Source organism: Vulpes lagopus, chromosome 3 (genome assembly GCF_018345385.1).
Source record: "Vulpes lagopus strain Blue_001 chromosome 3, ASM1834538v1, whole genome shotgun sequence".
In the NCBI taxonomy this organism is placed as follows: Eukaryota; Metazoa; Chordata; class Mammalia; order Carnivora; family Canidae; genus Vulpes; species Vulpes lagopus.
Genome location: NC_054826.1, coordinates 64,341,301 through 64,366,171, shown reverse-complemented (window position 1 = coordinate 64,366,171; position 24,871 = coordinate 64,341,301). Strand labels below are relative to the sequence as shown.

At 39.6% G+C, this 24,871-nt stretch overlaps 1 protein-coding gene across 18 annotated transcripts in view; it reads right to left on the bottom strand.

Annotated features, from left to right (window-relative positions):
- Positions 1-24,871, bottom strand: part of USP54 (ubiquitin specific peptidase 54) — a 118,679-nt gene that overhangs the window by 13,502 nt on the left and 80,306 nt on the right. For 10 of the 18 annotated variants that reach the window (XR_005986884.1, XM_041749565.1, XM_041749567.1 and 7 more), the window contains 12 exons: positions 24,717-24,863; positions 22,519-22,668; positions 20,779-20,947; positions 19,252-19,422; positions 14,986-15,117; positions 14,438-14,818; positions 13,971-14,202; positions 12,165-12,298; positions 9,644-9,811; positions 6,664-6,798; positions 5,545-5,740; positions 1,842-3,250 (listed from right to left, as the gene is read on the bottom strand). Coding sequence is in view for 17 of the 18 variants with exons in the window: in XM_041749565.1 (XP_041605499.1) it covers positions 1,842-3,250; positions 5,545-5,740; positions 6,664-6,798; positions 9,644-9,811; positions 12,165-12,298; positions 13,971-14,202; positions 14,438-14,818; positions 14,986-15,117; positions 19,252-19,422; positions 20,779-20,947; positions 22,519-22,668; positions 24,717-24,863 (3,424 nt within the window). In the remaining variant the exon portion in view is untranslated. The remainder of the gene's footprint in view (positions 1-1,841; positions 3,251-5,544; positions 5,741-6,663; positions 6,799-9,643; positions 9,812-12,164; positions 12,299-13,970; positions 14,203-14,437; positions 14,819-14,985; positions 15,118-19,251; positions 19,423-20,778; positions 20,948-22,518; positions 22,669-24,716; positions 24,864-24,871) is intronic. The other 8 variants (XM_041749571.1, XM_041749573.1, XM_041749577.1 and 5 more) reach the window with 5 other exon arrangements.

The window sequence follows — 24,871 nt, the reverse complement described above, 5'->3', positions numbered from 1 at the left end:
AAAAAAGTATGTTTGGTAGGTACTCTTTTCAAATTGTTTTCAGAAGTTTAAGCTTCCTGAAGGCTAATTTACCAGTACATATCAATAAATTTTTTAAAATATATAACCTTCAATTAGTTATTATCCTTCTAAAAATTTATTCTGAAGAGCTCATCAGAATCATGGCCAAACACTAATATATAAAGACATTCATCATCTATTTATCTAAAAATTAGAAGGATAAAAAGTAGAGTAAAATGGTTGAATATACTACAGTACATTGATATGCAGCATATTGCCAGTCCTTAAACCTAGTTTTTTTCAAAGGAAAAATGCTCAAGGATGTAATGTAAGAATATCATGAGAATAAATTGTATATATTGTAAAGATTTGCTTTTTATAAAAACAAAACAAAATGCATTAAAAACAAAGCCAGAAGTAAACTCATGAAATTATGAGTGGAATTATCAATGATTTTTGTTACTTTATTTATTTTTAAAAGTATCTACAATGAAAAATGTTCCTATTTTGAGAGGTTTTTTGTTTGGGCTTTTTTTTTTTTTGTAATATAATGTTTGACATTCAGTTAGCTTAATTTCAATTGCAATATATTCTTTTATATGTATTTATTATTATCTTCAAATAGTTGACATTTGTATATACTTTCTCCCTTAGACAGGAAGCTAATTGGTAATTGCCAGATTTTCCTCATCCTTTAGAATCTTCCCATACTGCCCTGTCCTGTGTACCTAAGAAGCACTTAATAAACATTATTGCAAAGTCTACACTGTGATGCATATCCTAAAAAACACCTTAATATCAAATCTTATATTTATGGGATTACCGCACCCCCCCCACCACCACCACCATCACCAAGAGCTTCTAGGATAGCTTCTAGGTACTCAATAAATACTTGCATGGTTGCATTTTAAACATCAGTTGGCAGCATGCAAGGAAACTGTACTGTTATGGAAACTGTCATACCGAGCTAAAGATAAAATTAATTCTGAGTTCAATTTCACAGAATCATATATATCATTTTAAGAGTTGGAAGGCATCTTTAAAAAAAAAATCATTGAACCCATTCTCTAATTTTACAGGTAAAATCTTGGCCATGGAATATAGAGTGACTTAGCTAAATTTATAATGATAATTCATGATGGAAACAATAGTTCCATCATTAGTTCAATGAAGGACAATAGTTCAGGCTTTTGAGTTCTTAAGTACATCAGTCAAAATTATAAATATTCTTCATGTCTTCAATTTCCAAACTAAGTCTGTGGAGTGCATTTAAGGTGTAGACTTCATTCCTCACACAATATAATCTAAAGGATAGTCAGTGAACAGGTACCCTATAGGCATACAACCTTGAAAATCCTACACCTGGTAGTTCCTGAAGGGATTAGGGAAGATCTTGATATTTCTGGTTCGGTATGATCTGGAAATGCCACATTTGGAGATATGGCTTAATGTGGGAATTCTGTGCAATGTGCAAGCTGGATCTGGAAGCTGGATTTTGGGTTAGTTCAGCTCCTAAGCCATGGAAAGATGACTTTGCTTCTCAGCCTCCCCGAGTCCCTCTCAAAGACCAATGAACCACTCCTTAGCCCTGCATTCACTGATCTCTTTAGGAGAAGGGAACTGGACCATGAGTGATTGGTTCTGTCCCCATTCTCTACTCTAGCCAGAAAAAAAGTTTAGCTCTTGTCCTAAAGTCTTTATGAATAAAGTCAGAAGATCTGCTACAACTTCCTAAGCTGGGGAAGTTAGTTGGACAGAACACTACCCCTCTTCTGATCTTGTCTTTTCACTTTCAGTTTTTATATGTCCCCCACTTCCCCTGCCCATGGTTCCATTCTTACCTGTTTGGTTTAATGAGTGCCAGGCCACATCTTGCTGCCCCCATCCAGAACAGCCAGCTTGAGAAGCCTGAAGACTGGCTTGGTAGAGAGACTCCAATTCTGAAGTCTCCTGCTCTGTGTCTTGGTTCCAATGTGGATGCAAAAGGATGTGGTTTTTTTCTGGATAGGCTGCACAGGTATGGGAATCATGGGGAGAGGACTTCATTCCTGGTCCAGGGACCCCATGTTTGAGCTGAGAATCACAGAGCCTTGTGACATTCACCCAGGAGTCCAAAGGCAAGGAAGTCCCCAAGTCGACACTGCTGCCAAGCTCCTTAGGCCTAGCATCTCTCACTTGAGATGGTTTTCCTTGGTTCATGCTTGGCTCTGCCAACCTGGGCTGTCTTCCCCTAGAAGTTTCACTTTTAGGCAGCCCAGAGTTCATGGCCATAGAAGGATAACCAGCAGGCTCTTCCCAGGAAGGTAGTCTGTCCCTACCATCCAAAGAGGGTTGTTGTTTTGCCCAAGGCCAATGGCCTTTCCCTTGACCCTGAGGGAAGGGAGGCTTAGAGTCAGAAAGGGAAGAGTTCTTCCTTAGACTATTTGTCAAACTTCTATCCTGGGAACCTGTGCCATCCCTTGTGGAGGTGCCTTGCATCCTCTGGAACTGCTCTGCTAGGGAGCGGACAAGCCCCTTTGTGCTGGGAAAGTCTGGCCTATAGGGATCCTCACTGCTTCCATTCACTTTTGAAGTCAACAAAGCTTTGAGGCTTTTGGCTTGGAGGCATTGGTTAGTTTTCTGCACAGTATCAGGAGAGTGAAGCGTAGGTGAGGAAGCAGCAGGCATTATGGGGTGGCAGGCCCTGTACAGAGGAAGGCTGGGCTGAGCTGATGAACTTGAAGGACTACAGCCTAGGCTGTGTGCATCTCCTCTTTCAGAGGTATCTGTTCCAACTGAGTGTGACCAGGGCATCATCTGGGATGAGACAGCAGGATCCCTCTTTTCTTGGAATAACTGTTCTTGATCAATGCCTCTTCCAATGCCTCTTCCTTCTTGTGGGGGGAACCTGGTACAGCTGTTGTTGTCACCCCTGTAGCCTTGCAGCTTACCCTCTGGTACATCCAATGGTTCCCAATCATAATGAGCATTCTTCTCAGTCCTCCCTGGTGTTTTAGGTAAGGCCTGCCTGTGGAGTGCAGGAGGGTCAATGCTGTTCTCCTCAACTGAAGTTGGAAGGTTCAAGGCAGACCTACTAGAGGAATTGTGCTGTGGGACAGACAGGGCAGATGATTCTGGGAATAGTGATGAGTGTGACTCATGGCAGGAAGCAGGTGAGTGGATGAAAGAACTGGCCCCAAACTCTGTATTCGTGCAGGGTTCCAGTTGAGCCTCCTGGCTTAATAATACTTGGAGCGGGATAGGCTGTTCACTGAAATTAATGGAGAGAGCCAGTCATAAGCTGCCTTAAATGACAAGATCACTTACAAAAAGACCTGTTCATTTGGTTCTCATTTCTAGCCATCCACAAAGAGAATGGTAAAAATAAATAGAAAGACAAGCACAAGTAGAGTCAACAATTCAGAAGTTCACGAGAGAAGGCAGATTCATGTCAGCTCATACCCAAGCAATAGGTAATATTAATCCTCTTTACTAAAAGCTCTCACCAAAGCTACATACAATAAAATTAAGTGAAGTCCTTGTCAATTTTCTTTACTGCCTCTGAAGTCCCATTCCAATCATACCCTTCTAGCAAAATAAAAAACAAAAACTGCTAATCCCACATGCAGATGACATGAAGGTGAGCAAAGCCTAGAAATCACTCCTACCTGGGGTCCTGAGAGGCAAATGAGCCAAAATAACCAAAAGGCACATTGACAAATACAGGGTGATTTGAGTTCATGGAATTACACAGAATTCAAACACTTCAAGTATGCTTTCATAATCTGGATTTGGTTGTATTATTCACTGAGATATTTTCCCAAAGTTATGCACTGTGACTCTTGAGATTTGGGAGTAAAAATAGGAATTAACTGCATTTACTAGGTTTCTTACCATTTTTTTTAATTTCTGACCTGAAAAGCACTTAAAACCCTCAATTACTCACATACATCAAGTGGCTTAAGTTTTCTAGAAATAGTTTAGCTGCCTAGATTGCTTATATTTAAAACATATCTCTGATCAGATTCTCAGATCAGCATTCAACTACTAGAGTATACTGTAGGAAAAAGAAGAAAAAGGAAGGTCCTACTATTAGCATTAAATTTGAATGATAATATACCATCAAGTTTTATGGGTATAGCCACCCAGTCACCCTTACAACATTATGAAGAATATGTCATTATACTTTTTTTTTTAAGATTTTATTTATTTAGGGGCACCTGGGTGGCTCAACGGTTGAGAGTCTGCCTTTGGCCCAGGTCGGGATCCCAGCATCCTGGGAGAGTGAGTCCCACATCAGTCTCCATGTGAGGAGCCTGCTTTTCCCGTTTCTGCCTCTTTTTATTTATCCATGAGAGACACAGAGAGAAAGAGGCAGAGACATAGGCAGAGAGAAGCAGGCTCCCTCCAGGGAGCCTGATGCAGGTCTCAATCCCAGGACCCCAGGGATCACGAGCTGAGGCAAAGGCAGATGCTCAACCACTAAGCCACCCAGGTGCACTATGTCATTATACTTAGGGAGGAGACCTAATGGAGATAAACAGACCTGGATCTGAAATCCACACCTCTACCACTTACTAGCTGAGTAATCCTGGGTACCTTATAGATTTTATACTCCCTGAGCTTGAGTTTCCTTATTTATAAAATATTGCTAAATAATAGTTCCTATCTCCTAAGGTTATTGTGAGAATTAAAGTGTTTACTTTAGTCCCTAGACAATAAATGGGGGTGCCTGGGTGGCTCAGTCAGTTGAGCATCCAACTCTTGGTTTCAGCTTAGGTCACGATCTCGTGGTTGTAGGATCCAGCCCTATGCTGTACTACACATTCAGTGTTGGACTCTGCTTAAGATTCTCTCTTTCCCTTTCCCTCTACCCTCCCCCTGCTCTTGCTTGCTCTCTAAAAACAAGTTAATAAAATCTTTTTTAAAAAATGTTCAATAAATGTTAGCTGTTTTTATAATATTTATATTCTGAGAACTATAAGGTTTATCAACAGCCAAAATTATTCTTTAACTTAAATCTATGTATTTTAAGCAAGAACTAAATTCAAGAGCTAAAGTATAAAAACTACACCAGTGGCCCTGGGGACTTTTTCCTAGTGCTGCCCATAACAAAACAAAACAAAGGGAATCTTTGTGTTTCTTTTCTATGGTTCAATCAGAGCAAGGACTGCTTTCTCCATTTCCACGAGGGACAGGAAGCTCTGAAATCCCCAAAACAAATCACATGGTTTCTATTGCAATATAGATCATATTGCCATGTCTGAGGACATAATACGTACAAATTTAATAATCATGATATTACACAAGTCCAGGGACAAACTCACCCACAGGAAATATGGACAAATGATCTATTTATTATGCCATATTTTCTGTATCTTTCTAGGAACTATTAAGAGAAGGACCAGCAATGAGATGAGTTTTCCGCCATATGTCTGACCTGAGAAGAAAATCTTTTCAGAGGACTCTTCTCTGTTCCCTGTAGTCACCAAGACAAGGAGAGCTCTGACCCATGGTCACTTCCTCCCCTGGTGTCCATAAACTACAGTGGATCCCAGGCACTACCTTGTTGGCTGAGGGAGGGCCGCCCCCTGTGAGGGGAGGCAGGCTGAGGGCTGCGACGGCTGCGGCGATGATTGCTGCTGCTGCATGCGTTCCTGTAGGCTCCGAGCTTTTCGAATACTGATTTGCAACTTCTTATCGACTAGGGCTCTGCTGTGCGTGCTAGAGCTGGCACCATGCAGGGCAAGTCTTAGTTTAGCTAAAATGCAAAAGAAAATATAGCAGAAACAGAACACAAAATACAAACAAAAATAAAAATAAAATTGAACCAAAAATGAGCAAAGATATGCAGTAAAACTCAAAATATGCAGCAGGAATGCAAGGCATGGACCATGCACATACTGTCCAGGGTATAGAACTGGCTCTGGCTCTAAGGAACATTCATGGAAACCATGGAGGCCAAACAGGTTAATTCAAATTTAAAAAACAAACAAACAAACAAAAAGCTAAACTAAAATGAGTCAGAAGAGAAACTGGTGCTTCCATCTTAGAGACTGCTACTCTCGTCCTTTGCAACTGACCTGTCGTCTGGTCTCCACACTTTGCTCCCAACTTCCCCTTCCCGACAGCCAACAGGAGAAATAAGATCCAAATCTGCATCTGTCTTTATAGAACACAGCTCCTTGTGGGTCACATTTTAAAACTAGATATAAATTTTAAGCCTTAGTCCTTCACTGTGGCCTTACAGTGCAGCATACCAGGAAAGCAGAAGAGAAACATGAATCAAATATGCAGTGCAAAGTCACAGGCCTGGGAAGTCACAGTCAATATATTCATTTCTTCTTGTCATAAGCTCTACCTAGCTAATCAGTGACTAGGAAAGAGCAGACTAACCTCAAATCCGAGGTCTAACTTTATCTTGGGATAAGAAGGTAGGCATGGCTGGACAGTTCATCTGTGGACTCTGGCTGAGCTTATTCCAGTAAATATCCATAGGCCACAGTGACAGCACATGGTGCCCTTAGAAATGTGAAGGGCAAAGATAGCTAAAGAGCCTCAGTTTAGGAGAGTGACAGTAAGGAGTCATAAAGCTGCTTTCATCCCATCTGAGTGATGTCTCTAATGATACCTATCACGAAGTTAGTCAAAATTGCCATAGCTGTAGCAGTTAGAGTTACTTACAGATAGCTTCGTTACAGAGAGCCAAAGCTGCAGCACAGTCTCCCTTCTGTTCCAGATGCAGGGACTCTTCAAACACTGAATCTGCCTCTTGCAAGGACCTCTCAAAGCCGTCACTCCTCCCTGAAAGGGCCAGCACTTTTCATTTTCATTAAAATTGGTTCCAACTTTTTCTACGTAGTGATGTTTCCCTTCGGTGCACATAGTTCCTTGCTGCTGAGCCTTTGATCTACCATGATTCTAACTCTCCACTGCTATGAACAATTCTCTGAAACATGTAGGACATCCGTTTTTGCCTTAGCCAAGACATTGCCAAGATCATGAAAGAGGAGTATATCATCCACCACCACATATTCCAAGAGCTTTTAAGGGATCCCTCAAGAAAAGACCAAGGTATTATCTATAGCAGAAGGTGGATTCTTATGCCTGGAACTGATCTGTTTTTCCACAGTGCAACAAAATACATCTTGCCAATCAGTGTCAGAATGTCACAGACCTCCACAGAGACCTCTACTGCTGTGTTAAGGCAAAAGTGGCTTCACGACTCTGTGGAAAGCCATCTGTAAAATTCCTTTTCTACATCAATTCACAGTCCTCTCTGTGCCACCCTCAACTGGAAAATTAGTACACCTCTTGGGCATAGGTACTCTACAGTTCCTAACCTCAATATATCTACCAGGGCAGTTGAACAGCCCTTACTGGTTTGCAAGCATACATTTTTTTTGTCAGTAGTGCTAAGTATTTTCTTTCATCATATCCTTAACCACCAAACCTACTGCAAAAGTCACTTTCCCACACAGTTAGCATGAAATACTCCTTCCTCCTCTGAAAGCAAATACATACCAAAGCAGGCACAAAAGAGTTCAAATATCATGCCAGATGAAAATGCAAGAAAGTACCATAAGGGCAATTTTTGTAAAAGAACACTCAAGTTTATGTACCCTGTTGGCTTTTACGCACTCATAACCATAAACTGTAAATGTATTGTAAATTCACCCACGATTGGGATTAATGGTAAGTGTTCATAAGCTCACAAGAAAAAATACTGAAATGTCAGAGTCATTTCTCCCATAAGGTCCCCAGCCTCCACTTACCTCCAGCTGGACATGGTAAGAAAGACTCTTCTGCACACCTAACATTCACTTCCTAATTCACTGTGGCTTTGGAGAGCAATGAGAAGGCTAAGGAAATAGAAGTTGGGGGAATGTCTGAGTGGCTCAGTGGTTGAGCGTCTGCCTTTGGCTCAGGTCGTGATTTCAGAGTCCTGGGATCAAGTCCCACATCGGACTCCCTGCGAGGAGCCTGTTTCTCCTTCTGCCTAGTCTCTGCCCCCCCCCCCCTCTCTCTTTCTCTCTCTCTCTCTCTGTATGTCTCTCATGAATAAATAAAGAAATCTTTAAAAAAAAGAAAAAGAGGAAATAGAAGCTGGTTCTGAAGAACCTGGCATTCAGTCCCATCAAGAGATATGATACCCCACCATCTAGGCCTAAAGTTTTCTCACAATATTTGACATCAACTAAATCTATATAATCTTCATAATCAGAGTTGGTAGTGAGAGCCATTAAAACAAAAAAAAAGTTCTCTATGGATATATAGGCAGACTATAGTTGATCAATCACTATAGTAGATTTTAATTCTAAACTTCTAGAACCTTAGCCTTCTATTCCTTGCTCTTCCTAGAGATTGTGAATCAAAGTGTATTGAGAATTGGCAATGAAATATGGCCAGAAAGATTCTCTCTCAACTTTCATCTACTGCCCAACATAAGAGAGGAAGGAAAAAAGGTAAGGAAAGGAGATGACAAGTATCCTCCTTCAGAAACAATATAAACCTGAGACTCAAATGTGGCATGTCTTCTTCCTCAAAAGGGAGAGAAGACTATCCAAATGTAGGGACAATTAAGGAATTAGAAATTTAAAATTTAGAAATAAATACAATGCCTTAGGAAATATAAAGCAACAATTGCCTCAAATCAAAAGACAGTAGGATTAGAGGAGAAAAATGGTCCCCAAATAGGCCCCAAATTAAGCTTCTTCAAATTAAGTGTTGACAAAAAGTGTGAAGTGGTCAACAAGAAAGCAACCACCCAAAAGAGCAGTGACTCCTATTCTTTGCACTGTTTTAGCATAATTTGTTCCATCTGGGGATTCTGGATAATAAGAACAAGAAGTTCATTTTATAGAAAGAAAAACAGAGATGTAAGTTTCAGGAGTCTATTTAAGGTATATACTTCAGTCTTTTTCAACTCCTATTTTGGGGGCACCTGGGTGGCTCAGTGGTTGAGCATCTCCCTTGGCTTAGGTCATGGTCCCGGAGTCCTGGGATTGAATCTCACATCTGGCTCCCCGAGGGGAGCCTGCTTCTCCCTCTGCCTATGTCTCTGCCTCTGTCTCTCATGAATAAATAAATAAAATCTTTAAAAAATAAAACCTCCTATTTTGAAAACTCGTCTCTTCTAGTACAAAAAAACATCCTAAAGCAAGTGAAGGAAAAAAGTAACTAGTGTAGGGCATTTGGGGAAGCCTTGTTAAGTAAATGAAAATCATATAAGATTGGGAAAGGATTCATCAGAGGATCAAAAGGCAATCAAGCTTTGTGTTCTTAGAACCTGTTTAGTAGACCTGTTTCCCTGAAACTCCAGGTGGGCAATTTCAAGGATAGAATTTCCCTCATCAGTCTGGCTCAACTCAACTCCCCTATTCTGCTGTTTCTGAATTGTGACTAGTTTTATTTACACCTTCTACAGGTACTCATGGGAAATATTCTTCCATGAACCATGTACTATCTCTAAACTATACACTTTCAATAGATGAGCCCAAAATCAGTGTCTGTCTTCCAATCAATAGGCTCACCTCCTACTTTCACTAGTTTTCACTAAAATGAGTGAATTATGATAAAATACAATTTAGCTGAACAGAAGACAGGAATTTACAGGCCTGAATATGTTTTTTCCCTCTCTCTCTGTCCCCATCATAACAATTACCCTGATTCTGCAGTTCATCCAAGTCCATGAAGCGACTGGGATGAGGATTAAACCCTTTAGCTGCCTCTAATTCCTTCTCCCGTTTCCTTCGAAGTTCCTGTTCCTGGGCCCTCCTGGCCACTTCCTCTTGCAGTTCATCCAATTCACTTTTGGAAGATATCTCCCCACCTGAATACAAACAAGGGAGAAGAAAAATTGTCACATTTCTACAACTACAGCTAAGCACCTGCTGCATTTATGGCCACTGCACTGCCTTTCCTTTGGAACTCTTGATTCAATTTGGAGTTCATGCTTTGGATAGTGCCTTCTACGTCAGATTCAGGGTGAGATCTGGGCTATAAACTATAATAACAATGATGATAATGATGACAATGGTAAAATATTTATTGAGTGATTTATTACAACAATAACAATGTGAAAACTAACATTTTTTGAGCACTTACTATGTGATGGGCACAGTTTTAAGCACTTTTATCTATATTATTTCATTTAATTCTCATGACAACCTCTGAAGTAGATACTATTATTGCCCATATTTTAGGAATGAAGAAATGGATTCACAAAGAGAATAAATAAATAAATAAATAAATAAATAAATAAATAAACAAACTTGCCCAAGGTGACAAAGATGGTAAGTGGTAGAGCTGAACTAAAGTCAAATAGGTTAAATTCATGATCCATGATCTTAACCATGAGACAGCATTCTTAGTTACATGTTGCCACTAACTCATTGGGAAGCTTCAAACAAGTCAATTTCTCAGCCTTAACTTCCAACATCTCTTTAAAGAGATGTGTCAACTCTCCAGTAAAAAAAGAGTTTGTCGGGGATCCCTGGGTGGCGCAGCGGTTTGGCGCCTGCCTTTGGCCCAGGGCGCGATCCTGGAGACCCGGGATCGAATCCCACGTCAGGCTCCCGGTGCATGGAGCCTGCTTCCTCCTCCGCCTGTGTCTCTGCCTCTCTCTCTCTCTCTCTCTCTCTCTGTGACTATCATAAATAAATAAAAATTAAAAAAAAATTAAAAAAAAAAGAAATACTCCTTTAAAAAAAAAAAAAAAAAAGAGTTTGTAGAGGCGCCTGGGTGGCTCACTTGGTTAAGAGTCAGACTCTTGATTTTGGCTCATATCATGACCTCACGTTCAAGAGACTGAGCACCCTGTCAGACTCTGAACTCAGCATGGAGTCTACTTAAGATTCTCTCTCCCGCTCCCTTCCCCATGATCTCCTCTCTCTAAAGATAATAAATCTTAAAAGAGTTTGTAGGGATCCCTGGGTGGCGCAGTGGTTTGGCGCCTGCCTTTGGCCCAGGGCGCGATCCTGGAGACCCGGGATCGAATCCCACGTCGGGCTCCCGGTGCATGGAGCCTGCTTCTCCCTCTGCCTATGTCTCTGCCTCTCTCTCTCTCTCTCTCTCTCTCTCTCTGTGTGTGTGACTATCATAAATAAAATTAAAAAAAAAAGTTTGTAAAATATCCAGTAAAAATTCAATTTTATAAATGTTCATAGATGGAATCAAACAGATCTAAAAGGGTGTCTATATTAAGTGAAAAATCAAGTGACAGAATAATATATATAGTATGAATTAATTTTATTTAAAAAAAACGGTAGTAATAAGATTATCTATATATTTGTATAGGCATAGAAAAAAATGTAAAAAAATATATACCCTGATGATAATACTGGTTCCTTCAATCTGAAGACGGAAAGGGCAGGTTACTAAATTATTGGACTTATTTTTACTCCTGTAATTTTTTAAAAGAATGATGAAAATTATTAGATAAATTTTTTGCTTTCTGCCAGACTAAAATGATAGGATCAAGGAGCCCCTGGGTGGTATACTTGGGTAAGCATCAGACCCTTGGTTTCAGCTCGGGTCATGATCTCAGGGTCATGAGATCGAGCTCTGAGCTCAGTGTAAAGTCTGCTTAAGCCCCTCTATCTCTCTCCCCCTACCCCTCCTGCTGCCTGCACTCTCTGTGAAAAACAGTAACAACAACAAAAAACAGGGGAGCGAGTATGAGGACACAAGGCACACTCATGAAGGAAAAGAAAACAAGGATACTGGGCAGGCTAATATAGAGGCAGGAACAAGGATAGGTTTGACTTACTTATTCCTCAGTTTTGCCCATAGCCTTCATGTCTTCTTTTGTCATCTTAATTCACAGAACTAAACAATAAGAAATCCACTCCCATGAGGCTTCCTCTATTCCATGGGGAAAAAACCCAGAACTTACTCTTCTTAGTAATGCAGGTGCTACTGACACTGTTCACCCTATTTCTGTTCCTTCTTATTCCCACAAGGGCTATCCCTAAGTTGGAAAGAATAATCAGGCAAGCCATGATAAAGAGCAAAAGCTAGATAAATCCAAAGATGGAATGGCTCAAATGCCTCCATACTTACATACTGATGGAAAACGTTAAGTACAACTGTCCTCCAACTTCAAATGTGCTCAGGTAAGGCTATTTTCCAAATAGAACTGGCAGTCAAATCCAGTCCTCCCAATCCAGTGTCTTTCTGCTTACCTGAGAGGGGGAGATTCTTTGTCCAGCTACTCCTGGATGCTGTGGAGTCTGCCTCCAGGATACTACTGCTGTGAGACTTTGGGATGTGACGCCAGGAAGGTGCCAACCCAGCTGATTTCTTAGCACTTGGATCCCTTCAAAAGATAAACCAGAGTGTAGTGAAAATATTGGAAGGGTGATAACTTACAACATTCCTAGGACTAAAGTCCCTAAAAAATACAATAAAACATCAAACTAATATACAATTAAAGAATTTGTTAAATTACTTCTGAAAGTAGTTCCCCCATCTTATCTCACTTCATTCACATTTTGTGCATCTAGCAGTGTCTGACACAAAACTTATAATGAATTAATAAATATAAGCTCTCATATGTATTGCCTTCCTATTCCTTATACCTTTGTAGCCATCTTCTCATGTGTAAAACTCAACAGGGTCCTGTGTCCAGAGGATAAGCAGTGGGAAAAATATGAGGATGTGATTATCACCCTTGTAGAAGATAAAATCACTCTGTAAAGCAGCAACTCTGTTAAGGAACTTGCCTCTGTGGCAATTCAGTAGAAACAATGTATGAAGATCTGAAATTTATAAAGCAAACTGGGCCCTATGAACAGGGTACAATAAGCACTATTGAACTGTGTTATCTTAAATTATAAATATCATTGGCTTATAAAACACAGAAATCCTGTGACCCTTAAAAAAATGAATCTAGGGGATCCCTGGGTGGCTCAGCGGTTTAGCGCCTGCCTTTGGCCCAGGGCACGATCCTGGAGTCCCGGGATCAAGTCCCGCATCGGCTCCCAGCATGGAGCCTGCTTCTCCCTCCTCCTGTGTCTCTGCCTCTCTCTGCCTCTCTCTCTCTCTCTCTCTATCATGAATAAATAAATAAATAAATCTTTTTAAAAAAAAAGAATCTATTATAAATGAAAAAATAAATAACTATTCTGTTTTCTGATTATAGAACTATAGGTTTTGATTCACTAATTTTTCCATCACATTATTTACTAAATAATTATTTTACATATAATAAAGTTCTCTCCTTTCTCAAATGTCTTTGCTTCTTCTTCCAGCAGAGGGTGCTGTTGCCATAGAAAGTTGACAGAGCATTCCCTTGCTTATTGTGGCATTATTTTCAACAGCCAAGAAATGGAAGCAACCTAAGTGCCCATTAAGAGATGAACAGATAAAGAAGATAAGGTATATATAAACAATGGAATATTACTAAGCCATAAAAAGGGAATGAAATTTTGCCATTTATGACAACATGGATGGACTCACAGGTAATTGTTATGCTAAGTGAAATAAGTCACAGAGAAAGACAAATACTATATAGGATTTCACTTTTATGTGGAATCAAAACAAATGAGCAAACAAAAAACAGAAAGAGAATCACAAATACAGAAAGAAACTGGTGGTTGCCAGGGGAAAAAAGGCTGGGGGAAGGGTGAAATAACTGAGATTAAGAGGTACAAATTTCCAGTTATAAAATAAATACATCACAGGCATGAAAAGTACAGCACAGAGAATACAATCAATGATATTGTAATAATATTACATGGTAATGGCATTTATTGTGGTGAGCATAGTAATAATATACAGATTGTTCAACCACTATATTATACACCTAAAACTAATATAACATGGTATATCAACTTTATTTCCATTTTTTTTTAAAGTTGATAAAGCAAAAATATTTTGCTCACAAAATGGTAATAAAGTCCATTTCTCCACCTATCTGAGTTGAAAAACCTCCAGGTGACTCACATTGCTGCAAGGGACAATGCCACTATTCAAAGGCCAAACAATACCTGCAGACACTGGAGCTCTCAGGCAGGGCTGTATCCAGGCTGACAGGGCTGTTGCTGTTCCTCTCACTGCTCTCATAGCCAGATTCCATTCGCTGTATTAGGCGAGGGTGCTGTTCTAAAAGGTGAGAGCCTGGCCGTGCTGGGCCCCAGGGCTTGCACTGGGGGCTTGGTCCACTAGCTTTAATGTTGTAAGCAGGTGGCTTGTTTAGTTCATCTGGTGTAAATTCTTTAGCTATCCCGATCAAAGGACAAGTAGGGAAAAAGGAGGTGGATTTAGCATCTGCCTCAAATTAAGACAACCAACCCTTCCCTCCAGCTAGCTACTCATTCACTGAACTCCTATCTCCAAAAGGTTCAACATCAGCATAAAAATGGACCTTGCTGAGTCTACCAGAAAAATCCAGGTTTTTTAAATACATGAGTCAACTTTATTCAAAAGCCCAAATCTTCCCTAATTATCTCCTCACCTGAATCTTCAGAAAAGGGACTAAGCTGGGTATAGCCACAGTGCTTCCTTTTGTCCTTACTAAAGATACTGTCAATATTCAGAGACTCTCGTTTGGGTCTCCACGTTGGACGATACTTGCTAGAAGAACTGGATTTTGACTCACTGCTGGTACTCTCTACTTCCCAATCACGAGAGTGTAAAGACAGGTTCCTAGGAGGCTTTTTGTCAGTCTGGTCTCCTCCCTTCCCTACACAGGGAGATCCTAGGTTGGTCTGAGAAGCCAGGGATGGTCTGTTGTGAATCATATTGCTGACTGTCTCTTTGAAATCCCTTAGTCTATTGGTGCTGCTGGATGGTTTAGAGGCATTCCTAGGAGCCTGCTTCTCTTTCAGTGTTTCTCCTAAAAACACAAAGAATTAAACAAATATAAATGCTTAAAATGGATACCCAGACCCCAAAGTGTGAAAGCAAGGACAGCACTTTGATCAGGAAGGAAAAGTCAGTCTGTAGTATGACACAAGTTCCCCAGAGTGAATGAAGAAAGACAAACAGTGCAGAGTGGCTTGCCTTCACTGTGGTACCCTGAGGTCTGTGGCTCATCACCTCTCCTCCTAATACGGCCAGAGCTCCTCTTGCGTTCTATCAGTGACCCTTTCTTGGATGTGAGTTTCTGATTACATTCACTATCAGTCAGGTGTCCTGAAAGAACAAAGAATGGGGGTAAGCTAGTATCTGGGACTGACCTCCATACTCTTAAGAATCTAATCTCCCTTTGGGATTCATAGCAATGCCACAAATTTAGTATACCCATGAAGCAGAAGCTATAGGGGCCAAGGTCATCTGATTTAAGTATAACAGGAAGCTCTCAATAGATAAATGTAGAGAAGCTCAAGTATTTCATGGAGGCTTCCAAATTTACAATGTCTCCTGAACAATTACCAGTCCTGATCCTGCTTATAATCTTTCCAGATGACCCAGAAGGACACATTACTTGGTAATTTTTTAAAGGTGACAGTTTTAAAGATTGCATAAAAACGTCACGTATCAACATATTTTCACTCTCGTATATAAAAGACAGAGCTTTCCTTTTATTTAGCAACACATACCTAAAACCTAATTTTTATTACATCTGGTATTATCCCAGGTGCTCCAGCTTTTGCTCTGATTGTGGGCGCCTTTAATTTTCATTTCTAAACCGTCCTTAAATGTGAATCATTTTTTAAAAGATTGATTTATTGATTTATTGATTTGACAGAGAGAAAGCAAGAGAACACAAGCAGGGGGACTGGCACAGGGAGAGGAAGCAGACTCCCTGCTGAGCAGGGACCCCTGACTCGGACCCTGGGATCATACATAACCTGAGCTGAAGGCAGATGCTTAACAAAATGAGCCACCCAGGCACCCTAAATGTGAATCATTTAAAAGGACATTTGAACTTTGAATAATCCTCAGTCCCGTCCCCAAAGAGTGCTGTACTGAACTTGGCTTCACCCAATCGCTGGGAAGCCCAGGAGATATAGGCTCTTTTATATAACTTGTTCTGCTTCATGCCCCCATGATGGAAATGTATGATTTGATAAAAGCAAAGGTCAGATTCTAAAGAATATAATCATCTAAACTGCTGGAAGCCAATGGTGAATTAAACAACTGAATTAAATCAGAAAACAGGTTTAGAGAAAACCCTTTAGGTTCTCAAAGATACCAAGAGCTAATTTGTTTTCATATTTTAGTATATGAAAATTTTTGTACATATTCAGGTATCAGCAGTATAGTGAGATGGCTACCTATTTTCAATAAATTACCAATGTAATATTTTATTGCTTTTATCTGGTCCTTTGTTACCTCGGGTCCAAAAGAAATATTTAAGAAAGGAGGAAGTCACTTGGAGCAACTAAATCTGCAAATGTACCAATGGGAACATGCTCCCCGGCCCCCAGCCATTCACAAACTATTAACATAAACCTGACTCTCCTAGAAAATTAGCCTTGTTTATCCTGTTATTTGGCTTCTTTTTTATTCAGTTTCATAAATACAGTCTTTAAAAATATCATACTTTGCAGTAGACATCTATGCAACAGTCATCAAAATAAATCAAACATGAATCTGACCAAACCTCTAGATCCAACTACCAATTTACAAGAAACACAGAATAGAGAAACATACTACTATAATACTATCAGCAAACTTTAGAATGTGAGGAATCTATAGGACAAAAACTACCTAGTTGTTCAACAATCAGCTTCAAGGAAAAAATAGAGGAGAAACCTATAGTTTAAAAGAAATATAAAAGACTTATCAATCCGTCCCAATGCGTAGACCTCACTTGAATTTGGAATCAAGCACACAAAACCATTAAAAAATTATGACACTTATAAGATATTTGTGTATTTCAATACTTACTGGTTATGCATGGTTTTTAGGAATTATTAATATTTTTAAGCGTGATAATGTTTATTTTTTTAAAGATTTATTTATTTATTCATGATATATATATATATAGAGAGAGAGGCAGAGACACAGGAGGAGGGAGAGAAGCAGGCTCCAGGCTGGGAGCCTGACGCAGAACTCGATCCCAGGACTCCAGGATTGCGCCCTGGGCCAAAGGCAGGTGCCAAACCGCTGAGCCACCCAGAGATCCCCTAATAATGATGTTTAAAAGTAATTTCCTAAAAAATAAAATAAAATAAAATAAAATAAAAATTAAATTAAATTAAATTAAAATTAAAGTGATTTCCTGCTTTAGAGGTACATACAAAAAATACTTATGGAAAAGGTGAAATAATAACTGGAATTCGATTCAAAATAATCCAGGAGTGGGGTAACTAGGTAGAAGTACAGATAAAACTAGCCTGGCCATAAGTTATAATTACTGATACTAGGCAAGGAATCCATGGAGGGGCAGTATTTACTCTTCTGTATACTTTTGAAAATGTTTAAAATTCCCTTTTTTATTTTTAATATAAAAATACTAATTCAAAGGAATACATGGACCCGGATGTTTATAGCAGCATCCTGTATAATAGCCAAATTATGGAAACAGCATAACTGACGAATGGATAAAGAAGATATGGTAGGGAACTCTGGGTGGCGCAGCGGTTTAGCGCCGGCCTTTGGCCCAGGGCACGATCCTGGAGACCCGGGATTGAATCCCATGTTGGGCTCCCAGTGCATGGAGCCTGCTTCTTCCTCTGCCTAGGTCTCTGCCTCTCTCTCTCTCTCTCTCTGTGTGACTATCATAAATAAATAAAAATTTTAAAAAAATTTTAGAAAAGAAGATATGGTATATCGTGTGTGTGTATGTGTGTATATGATTGTGTGTGTATATAATACACATATACATACATGTATATATGATGTGTATATATACACACATTTATGATATGTGATATATGATTGTGATTATGATATATATACACACACACACAATCATATATACATATACATACACACATACACACACCATATCTTCTTTACCTGCTGGATATTATGGAATATTACTAAGTCATAAAAAAGAATAAATCTGATCCTTTGCAATGACATGGATGTACTAAAGAATATTATGCCAAATGAAATAAATCAGTCAGAGAAAGACAAACACCATATGATTTCACTCATATGAGGAATTTAAAAAACAAAACAAATGAGCAAAGGGGGAAAAAAGAGAGACAAATCAAGAAACAGTCTTAACTGAAGAGAGCAAACTGATGGTTACCAGAAAGGAGGTGGGCGGGGGGGTGGTGGACGTGGGAAACAGTGATCCCTTTTTTTTTTTTTTTTTTTTTTTTTTTAATTTTTTTTATTTATTTATGATAGTCACAGAGGGAGAGAGAGAGGCAGAGATACAGGCAGAGGGAGAAGCGGGCTCCATGCACCGGGAGCCCGATGTGGGATTCGATCCCGGGTCTCCAGGATCGCGCCCTGGGCCAAAGGCAGGCGCCAAACCGCTGCGCCACCCAGGGATCCCCAGTGATCCCTTTAATGTGGATTAAGGAGTGTACTTGTGATGGGCACAGGGTGTTGTATGACAAGCGCTGAATCACTATACTATACACCTGAAGCTCATATTATACTGTACATTAACAGCTGGAATTTAAATAGAAACTTAAAAAAAAAAAAAAGCCAAGCAAAGAGTATGAACCACCAATCTGAAGCCATGAGCTCACTAATTCCCAAGTCTCTAAGAGTATGGGCACTGTTATATGCATTAAAAGTGATAAACTTTTCATCTCAGCAGTGAATCACTCACTGTTCTTCCTTTTATGTCCTGTATTAGTTTCTTCCACTGACAACACATTCTTCTACAGACTAACAGAACAGTTTGAGAATGTCCTCTGCGTGGAACTCACAATAACAAAAAGGCTAGCTTTCTTTCGTTTGCTCTTCTGTCCTTCAGGAAGCCCAGCAAAGTGATGAGCAAGTGTCCCATACCCATAAATATGCCCCTTGTCTCAAAGCCTTCTGCTTGAGATAAAGTCTAGCATGAAAACATGATGAGGTGCAAGACGACAAAGGCCTACTGAAATACTATGAGAAGGATAGGAATGAAGAATATAGCAGAAAAAAAAAGCAGATTTTGGAATAAATAATCACATCAATAATCATATTACAATCATCCTTATTTACATGCTGGTGTTGAGAGGAATATGTGCAATGGAATATCATCATTCATTCAGAGTTGTGTTGTTTCTTTTCATGCCACCCAATTACCCAAGTTCTGGGCCTTTCTCCCTTTGCATGGCAAACATTTCTGACTTGCCCCAGCTTCTTTTTCTTGGGAGAATCTCTATGCAAGAACTGAATCAGGCAAGCAGAGTCCACTACATAACTCCCTACCTGTGTCCCGACTGCTCTGAGACGTGGAATCATTCTCCACATTATAGATGACTGTCCCCTGAGAATCAGAAGAGAAGTGACTGACCACAGACTCGTGGTGGGAGTGTTTGTAGGGATAGCTCTCCGTTGAAGAATCGGTTCGAGTGTCACTTGAGATGGAGGGCTCCCTCCCTGAGGGAAGGAGGAGACACATATGCAAAAGTAAGGAAAGAGAAAAGGACAGTGACAGAGAGAAGGCAAAGAGAGTTGGATGGCAACAAAGGTCCATAAGGCAAGAACTTCCTAGATGGAAGGGTGAGAAGGATATACCAGAGCCATTCTTCCCAACACCCAACTTCAGATAAACCCAGACATACAAACAATTCCTCCCACTCCTGCCCCTACCTTGCTGAAGCCCTCACTTTGCCTGCCACTGTGAAAAACTGTGGGGCTTTTAGAAAACCTATGGGGAAAAGTGGAAGAAAGGAAAAAGTTGTGAAAAGTAAGATCTATTTAGATGGAGAGTCCCAGGCCGACCTGGCATACATAACCAGTTGCTTCCCATCCCATAATTTTTGTCCTATACTGCCAGAAATGCCACTTTAAAAAATTTAATTGACATTGTAAGCATTCTTTATCTGAGAAATTATGGGGCTATTATTTATACTTTAGAGTAGATTAGTTCAATCAGATTAATTTCCTCTGAATGACTTGCTGAGATAAGCACAACAGTGGAAATGGGTGTTTGATTGAAGGGAGAAAAAGTAGAGCAGGTCTGGGTAGGTACAAAGCTGGGAAGAACACCAGGTATCAAGCAGGAGGAAGGTACAAAAGGGAAGGAAAAAAATTCCAAGGAGAAGCGTCTTCTCTTTCAAAATTATACTCCAGGAGAGTCCTAGATCTAGAAGAGGAAAAGAATATTTCTTTTCCTCGTTTTCAGAAATCAAGCCAAAATCATTAGGGTTATATTTCTAATATATCATAAGCGTCTATGGGCTAGCCTATGACGTTAGCCATGAAGCTACAAATTATTTCTACAGGAAAACATGATTTACATTACAATCAAATTAGAAGTGAAAAATTGCTTCACAGGCTGAGGAATATTACTACTACACTTGGCATTTTAAAACAAAAAACTCTTATCCCAAAATGACTAGTTTTGTAGTTTTTTCTACAAAAAGAATTATTTTTCTTGGTCTTAACGATTCAATGAAGTCACTGTTAAATTGAATCAGTCATCTTTACTAATATTAGAAGGTTAAACATTGAGTCTCTCTCAAAAACTTCTTATTTCAGTCTAAATCAACCTAATTGCCTTCTCACTTTTTAATCAGGGCCAGGTGACTTAGGCAACACATTCTTGAAGGCTGACAGAAGCAAAGCCTGGCATACCTTGGGCTTCAGCACGAGTTGGCACTTCTATCTCTAATGGATCCTCGTTCTACAAGATAGATTATGTGCTAGGCTCGTGATTAAGTATGAGTCCTAACTGTCCAGTGATCACATTGGAAGGAAGAGGGAAGAGGTAAAGAGGTAAAGATTGCTCACCTGAATCTTCACTATCATAGCACGTCCTGCTGTAAGACTGGAACTCAACTTGGGGAGGCAGGTCCTGGGTGGACACGGGGGTACCCTGGGGGTCTGCATAAAGCAGTAGCAAAGGCTGATAATGCCCCTTGATGCATTTGGTCACCACATCCTTCCACTTGGGCCCAATCTGAACCAGAAACAATCAGAAAAACATGACAGTTATATTTCATATCCACATTAAAACATATCTTTCTCCTCTGTTTTTCTAAAGAAATACAAAAGATAAAAAGACAAGAATTGAGTAAAAAGATCACAAAAGAGACCTTAGACCTAAATTTCACGAAAATTTTGTTAAATCTTTTGTTGTTGTTGTTAAGTCCTTTCAGAAAGCAATAAAACCCTATAAGACAGGAATGATGAATAAAATTACTTTTATTCCTGTGAAACATCAATTCAGTTGTGAAATATAAATAAAAGTTCTCAAAGGTGAATATGCTGTGAGGGGACTTCAGCTGCCTTGGTGACCAATTTCTTTTCACAGATTAAAGCCCTTGCTTGAAACTTGCAATTCTACCATTCTATAAATTATATAATTTTCTCCTAAATATTAAAATCACTTTTATGAAGCTAAAGAGCAAGCAGAAACTCTCACAGACTGCCTTAGAATAAGCAACAATCCATTTCAGAGTTCACACATGGCAGGACATAAAATGTCAAACTGCTTAGAATAGACAGCTGAGCCTAGGCCATAGCTTTGAGCTGGATTCAGCACTGCCAAAGAATGGAAAAGAGTGACAGAAGAGCCGTGAAAAGAACAATCCAATTAAATCTCTAAACTCACCTCTTAAACTTGAACCAATCACATTCTGAGATGGTGTGCTCTTGAAAGTCGAACAACCAGTATAGTGCTTATTTTGTAACAGATGTTCAGCAAATTTATAACTAAGTTATTATTTTAACTAATACAGGTATCCTTTTTACTTACAAATCTTATTTAATATAAGTATTATGTTTTAAATAAAAATCCTAAAGCTCAAGGGATTCATACAAATTGTCCAAAACTACAACAGCTAAAAAGAGATGGACAATCAAGAAATTGTCAGACTTTACTATTTGTATAAGACACTGCTTAATGTCCACAGACTGGTGTAAACTACAGTCAGGAGTCTCCTAGCTGCTAACCATATCTCAAGAAGCTTCCTAAACTCACCCAGATCACCTTAACTACTTCAGTCACAGATTTAGATAGTAACAAGTTTCCAGCTTTAAATACCATCATAGCCCCATTTTTCCCCCTATACTATCCTCAAAACATGTTAAGGCATCTTAGGGAGGTAACAATCAGAGAATAATTTGTAGCTGCTCTGGGACAAAGTATTACTCACTGATAACTCCAAGTCTGAAATTCTGAACTTCATGCTAACCTTCTAACCTAATTTGAAGCATCAGTACTGTCCTCGCTCAAATCAACCAATTAAGACATTTTAAAAAAATCATTTTGCCAACTATAAACACAGAACTGTGCTGACTGCATGGTGAGAAGACTCACAGAAAATAATAAAATACATTGATCCTATCTTTAAGGAACTTGTCATCTACTGGAGAAGGTAAGACTGGTACTCTCATAATTTCAATAGGTAGATTAGTAAATAGACATCAAAATTATGAAAATAAACACTGAAAACAAGAAGACAAGTAATTATCCTTAGTTTTTTGTTGCAGTCTCCAAACCTTCAAGAAGGGCTTGAATATTCCTACCTCCTTGACGTGAGCATCATCAAAATACATCCATTTGCGGATCTTTGTTTGGAAAAAGAATGTAGAATAATGTTTGCCATAGTAACAGATCATTCCTACTAAGTACAGTTCAGACTGCTTGGCCCGGTCATCTGTCACTCTGAAAAACAGCTGTGAGGAAAGAAGAGAATAGAAAAAAGTCACTCAACCCTCTTACATCATCTCTCAGTAGACTCCATCATTTCTTATTAAGGTATTGATTTCCTTCTCCAATATTCAGTCTAAAATTGTTTCTAGTCCATATTAATCATCAGAAATTATCCTAAAAAGACAAAATGTAGGGAAAAGCAAAACAGATAGTAGCAAAACAGGTAAGGTAGTGATGTTTCTTCAGACTTTCAATAATATTTTATGGCTGGTGCTTATAGAGGAGCCAAGAAAGTTGAAAATTCAAAACAAAACAAAAACAAAACACCCAAGTTTCAAAGGTATTTATCAACTGGTATCATAAATATAAATTTCCTGTGGAGACCCTAAGGGGTAAAAATGCTCTTAGGAGGGGCAATACCACCATGCTGGTTATCAGCATTTCAATTCGTAGACATCTAGCACTGCCTTAAGTTTCTTTTTTTTTTTAAGATTTTATTTATTTATTCATGGGAGACAGAGAGAGAGAGAGAGAAAGAGAGGCAGAGACACAGGCAGAAAGAGAAGCAGGCTCCATGCAGGGAGCCCGATGTGGGACTCGATCCCAGATCCCCAGGATCAGGCCCTGGGCTGAAGGCAGCACTAAACCGCTGAGCCATCCAGGCTGCCCAAGATCTAAGAGACATACGAAAAAATTTGATGAAAAGGATGTTTGCCCTGAGAAACTTATGTGAATGAGAAAATCATTATAAAAATAAAACAAAGGGAACCATAAAGAAGACGTAAACTATAGAAATTTAGAAAAAGGAGATTTAACTTATGCATAACTTATTCATGTCAGAGATTCCTTGGGAAGGAGACCTAAAATAAGATCCCAGACAGTTCATTTATTCTCAGTCATGGCTTAGTGACATTAAAGAATGACAAGGGGGGATCCCTGGGTGGCGCAGCGGTTTGGCGCCTGCCTTTGGCCCAGGGCGCGATCCTGGAGGCCCGGGATCGAATCCCACGTCGGGCTCCCGGTGCATGGAGCCTGCTTCTCCCTCTGCCTGTGTCTCTGCCTCTCTCTCTCTCTGTGTGCCTATCATAAATAAATAAAAATTAAAAAAAAATTTAAAAAAAAAAAAAAAAAAAAGAATGACAAGGGATCTCCTTAGTCACAAGACTGGAAAAGAAAGAAACCAGTAGAAAAGAAACCACAGAATTTCTGGCTCTTCTCTTGAACTGAAGGAAAACACTGTCTGTACCTATACACTGCCAAGTCCATTAGCATGGAGCTAATAAGGTTAAGGATTCCAGACTTGAAGTCTTTCCCCCTATTCCCCTGAATGGATCCACAGAAAACCACTAAACCACTATATTCTCTTTCAAGCTACTTCATTACCAGGGAACCCTGGGTGGCGCAGCGGTTTAGCGCCTGCCTTTGACCCAGGGCGCGATCCTGGAGACCCGGGATCGAATCCCACGTCGGGCTCCTGGTGCATGGAGCCTGCTTCTCCCTCTGCCTGTGTCTCTGCCTCTCTCTCTCTCTCTGTGTGACTATCATAAATAAAAAATTTAAAAAAAAAAAAAAAAGCTACTTCATTACCTTCTCAACAGACAATGGTTCCTCACAGTAAATTTTGTATTGTGAAACTCAGGTCACTAACCTTTACCCCTTCACCTCCCATCACAGCTCTAGTTAGGATTGCTCACTACTTTGACCTTATTACACCTATAGTTGAATACACCTCCTCACTCTACACTGGTATAAACAAACCATGAGTAGGGTACACAAGAACTCTATAAATTGCTTGACTTTTATTAGTAGCCATGCTCTGCCCATTCTGTCTTTCAAGGCAATGTCATCCCATTTTTTTCTAAAAAGCCTATGCCACCTACCCAAAGGAGGTATGTGAGCAGGTACTTTCATGCACATGTATGTGTACACATATAACAAGTATTTGTCCAAAACTCTATAATATTTGTCATCTAGGACATACCTTTGTGTTTAGTGTTCACTGCCCTTAAGCAGTAATACTAAGACATAAGAACTCCTAAGTCAGATAGATATAAAGGTAACTAATACTCACATCACCCAGCTTAAGGCAGGTACCCAGGCTGTGAATGACATCCTCTGCCAAGTCTGAGTGGTCAGAGTCCCATACCAGCCCAATTGTGATAATCTGTGGTGCATTCATCAACACACGGCGAATCCGAATCCTTTCTCCACAGTTGCTCTAAAATA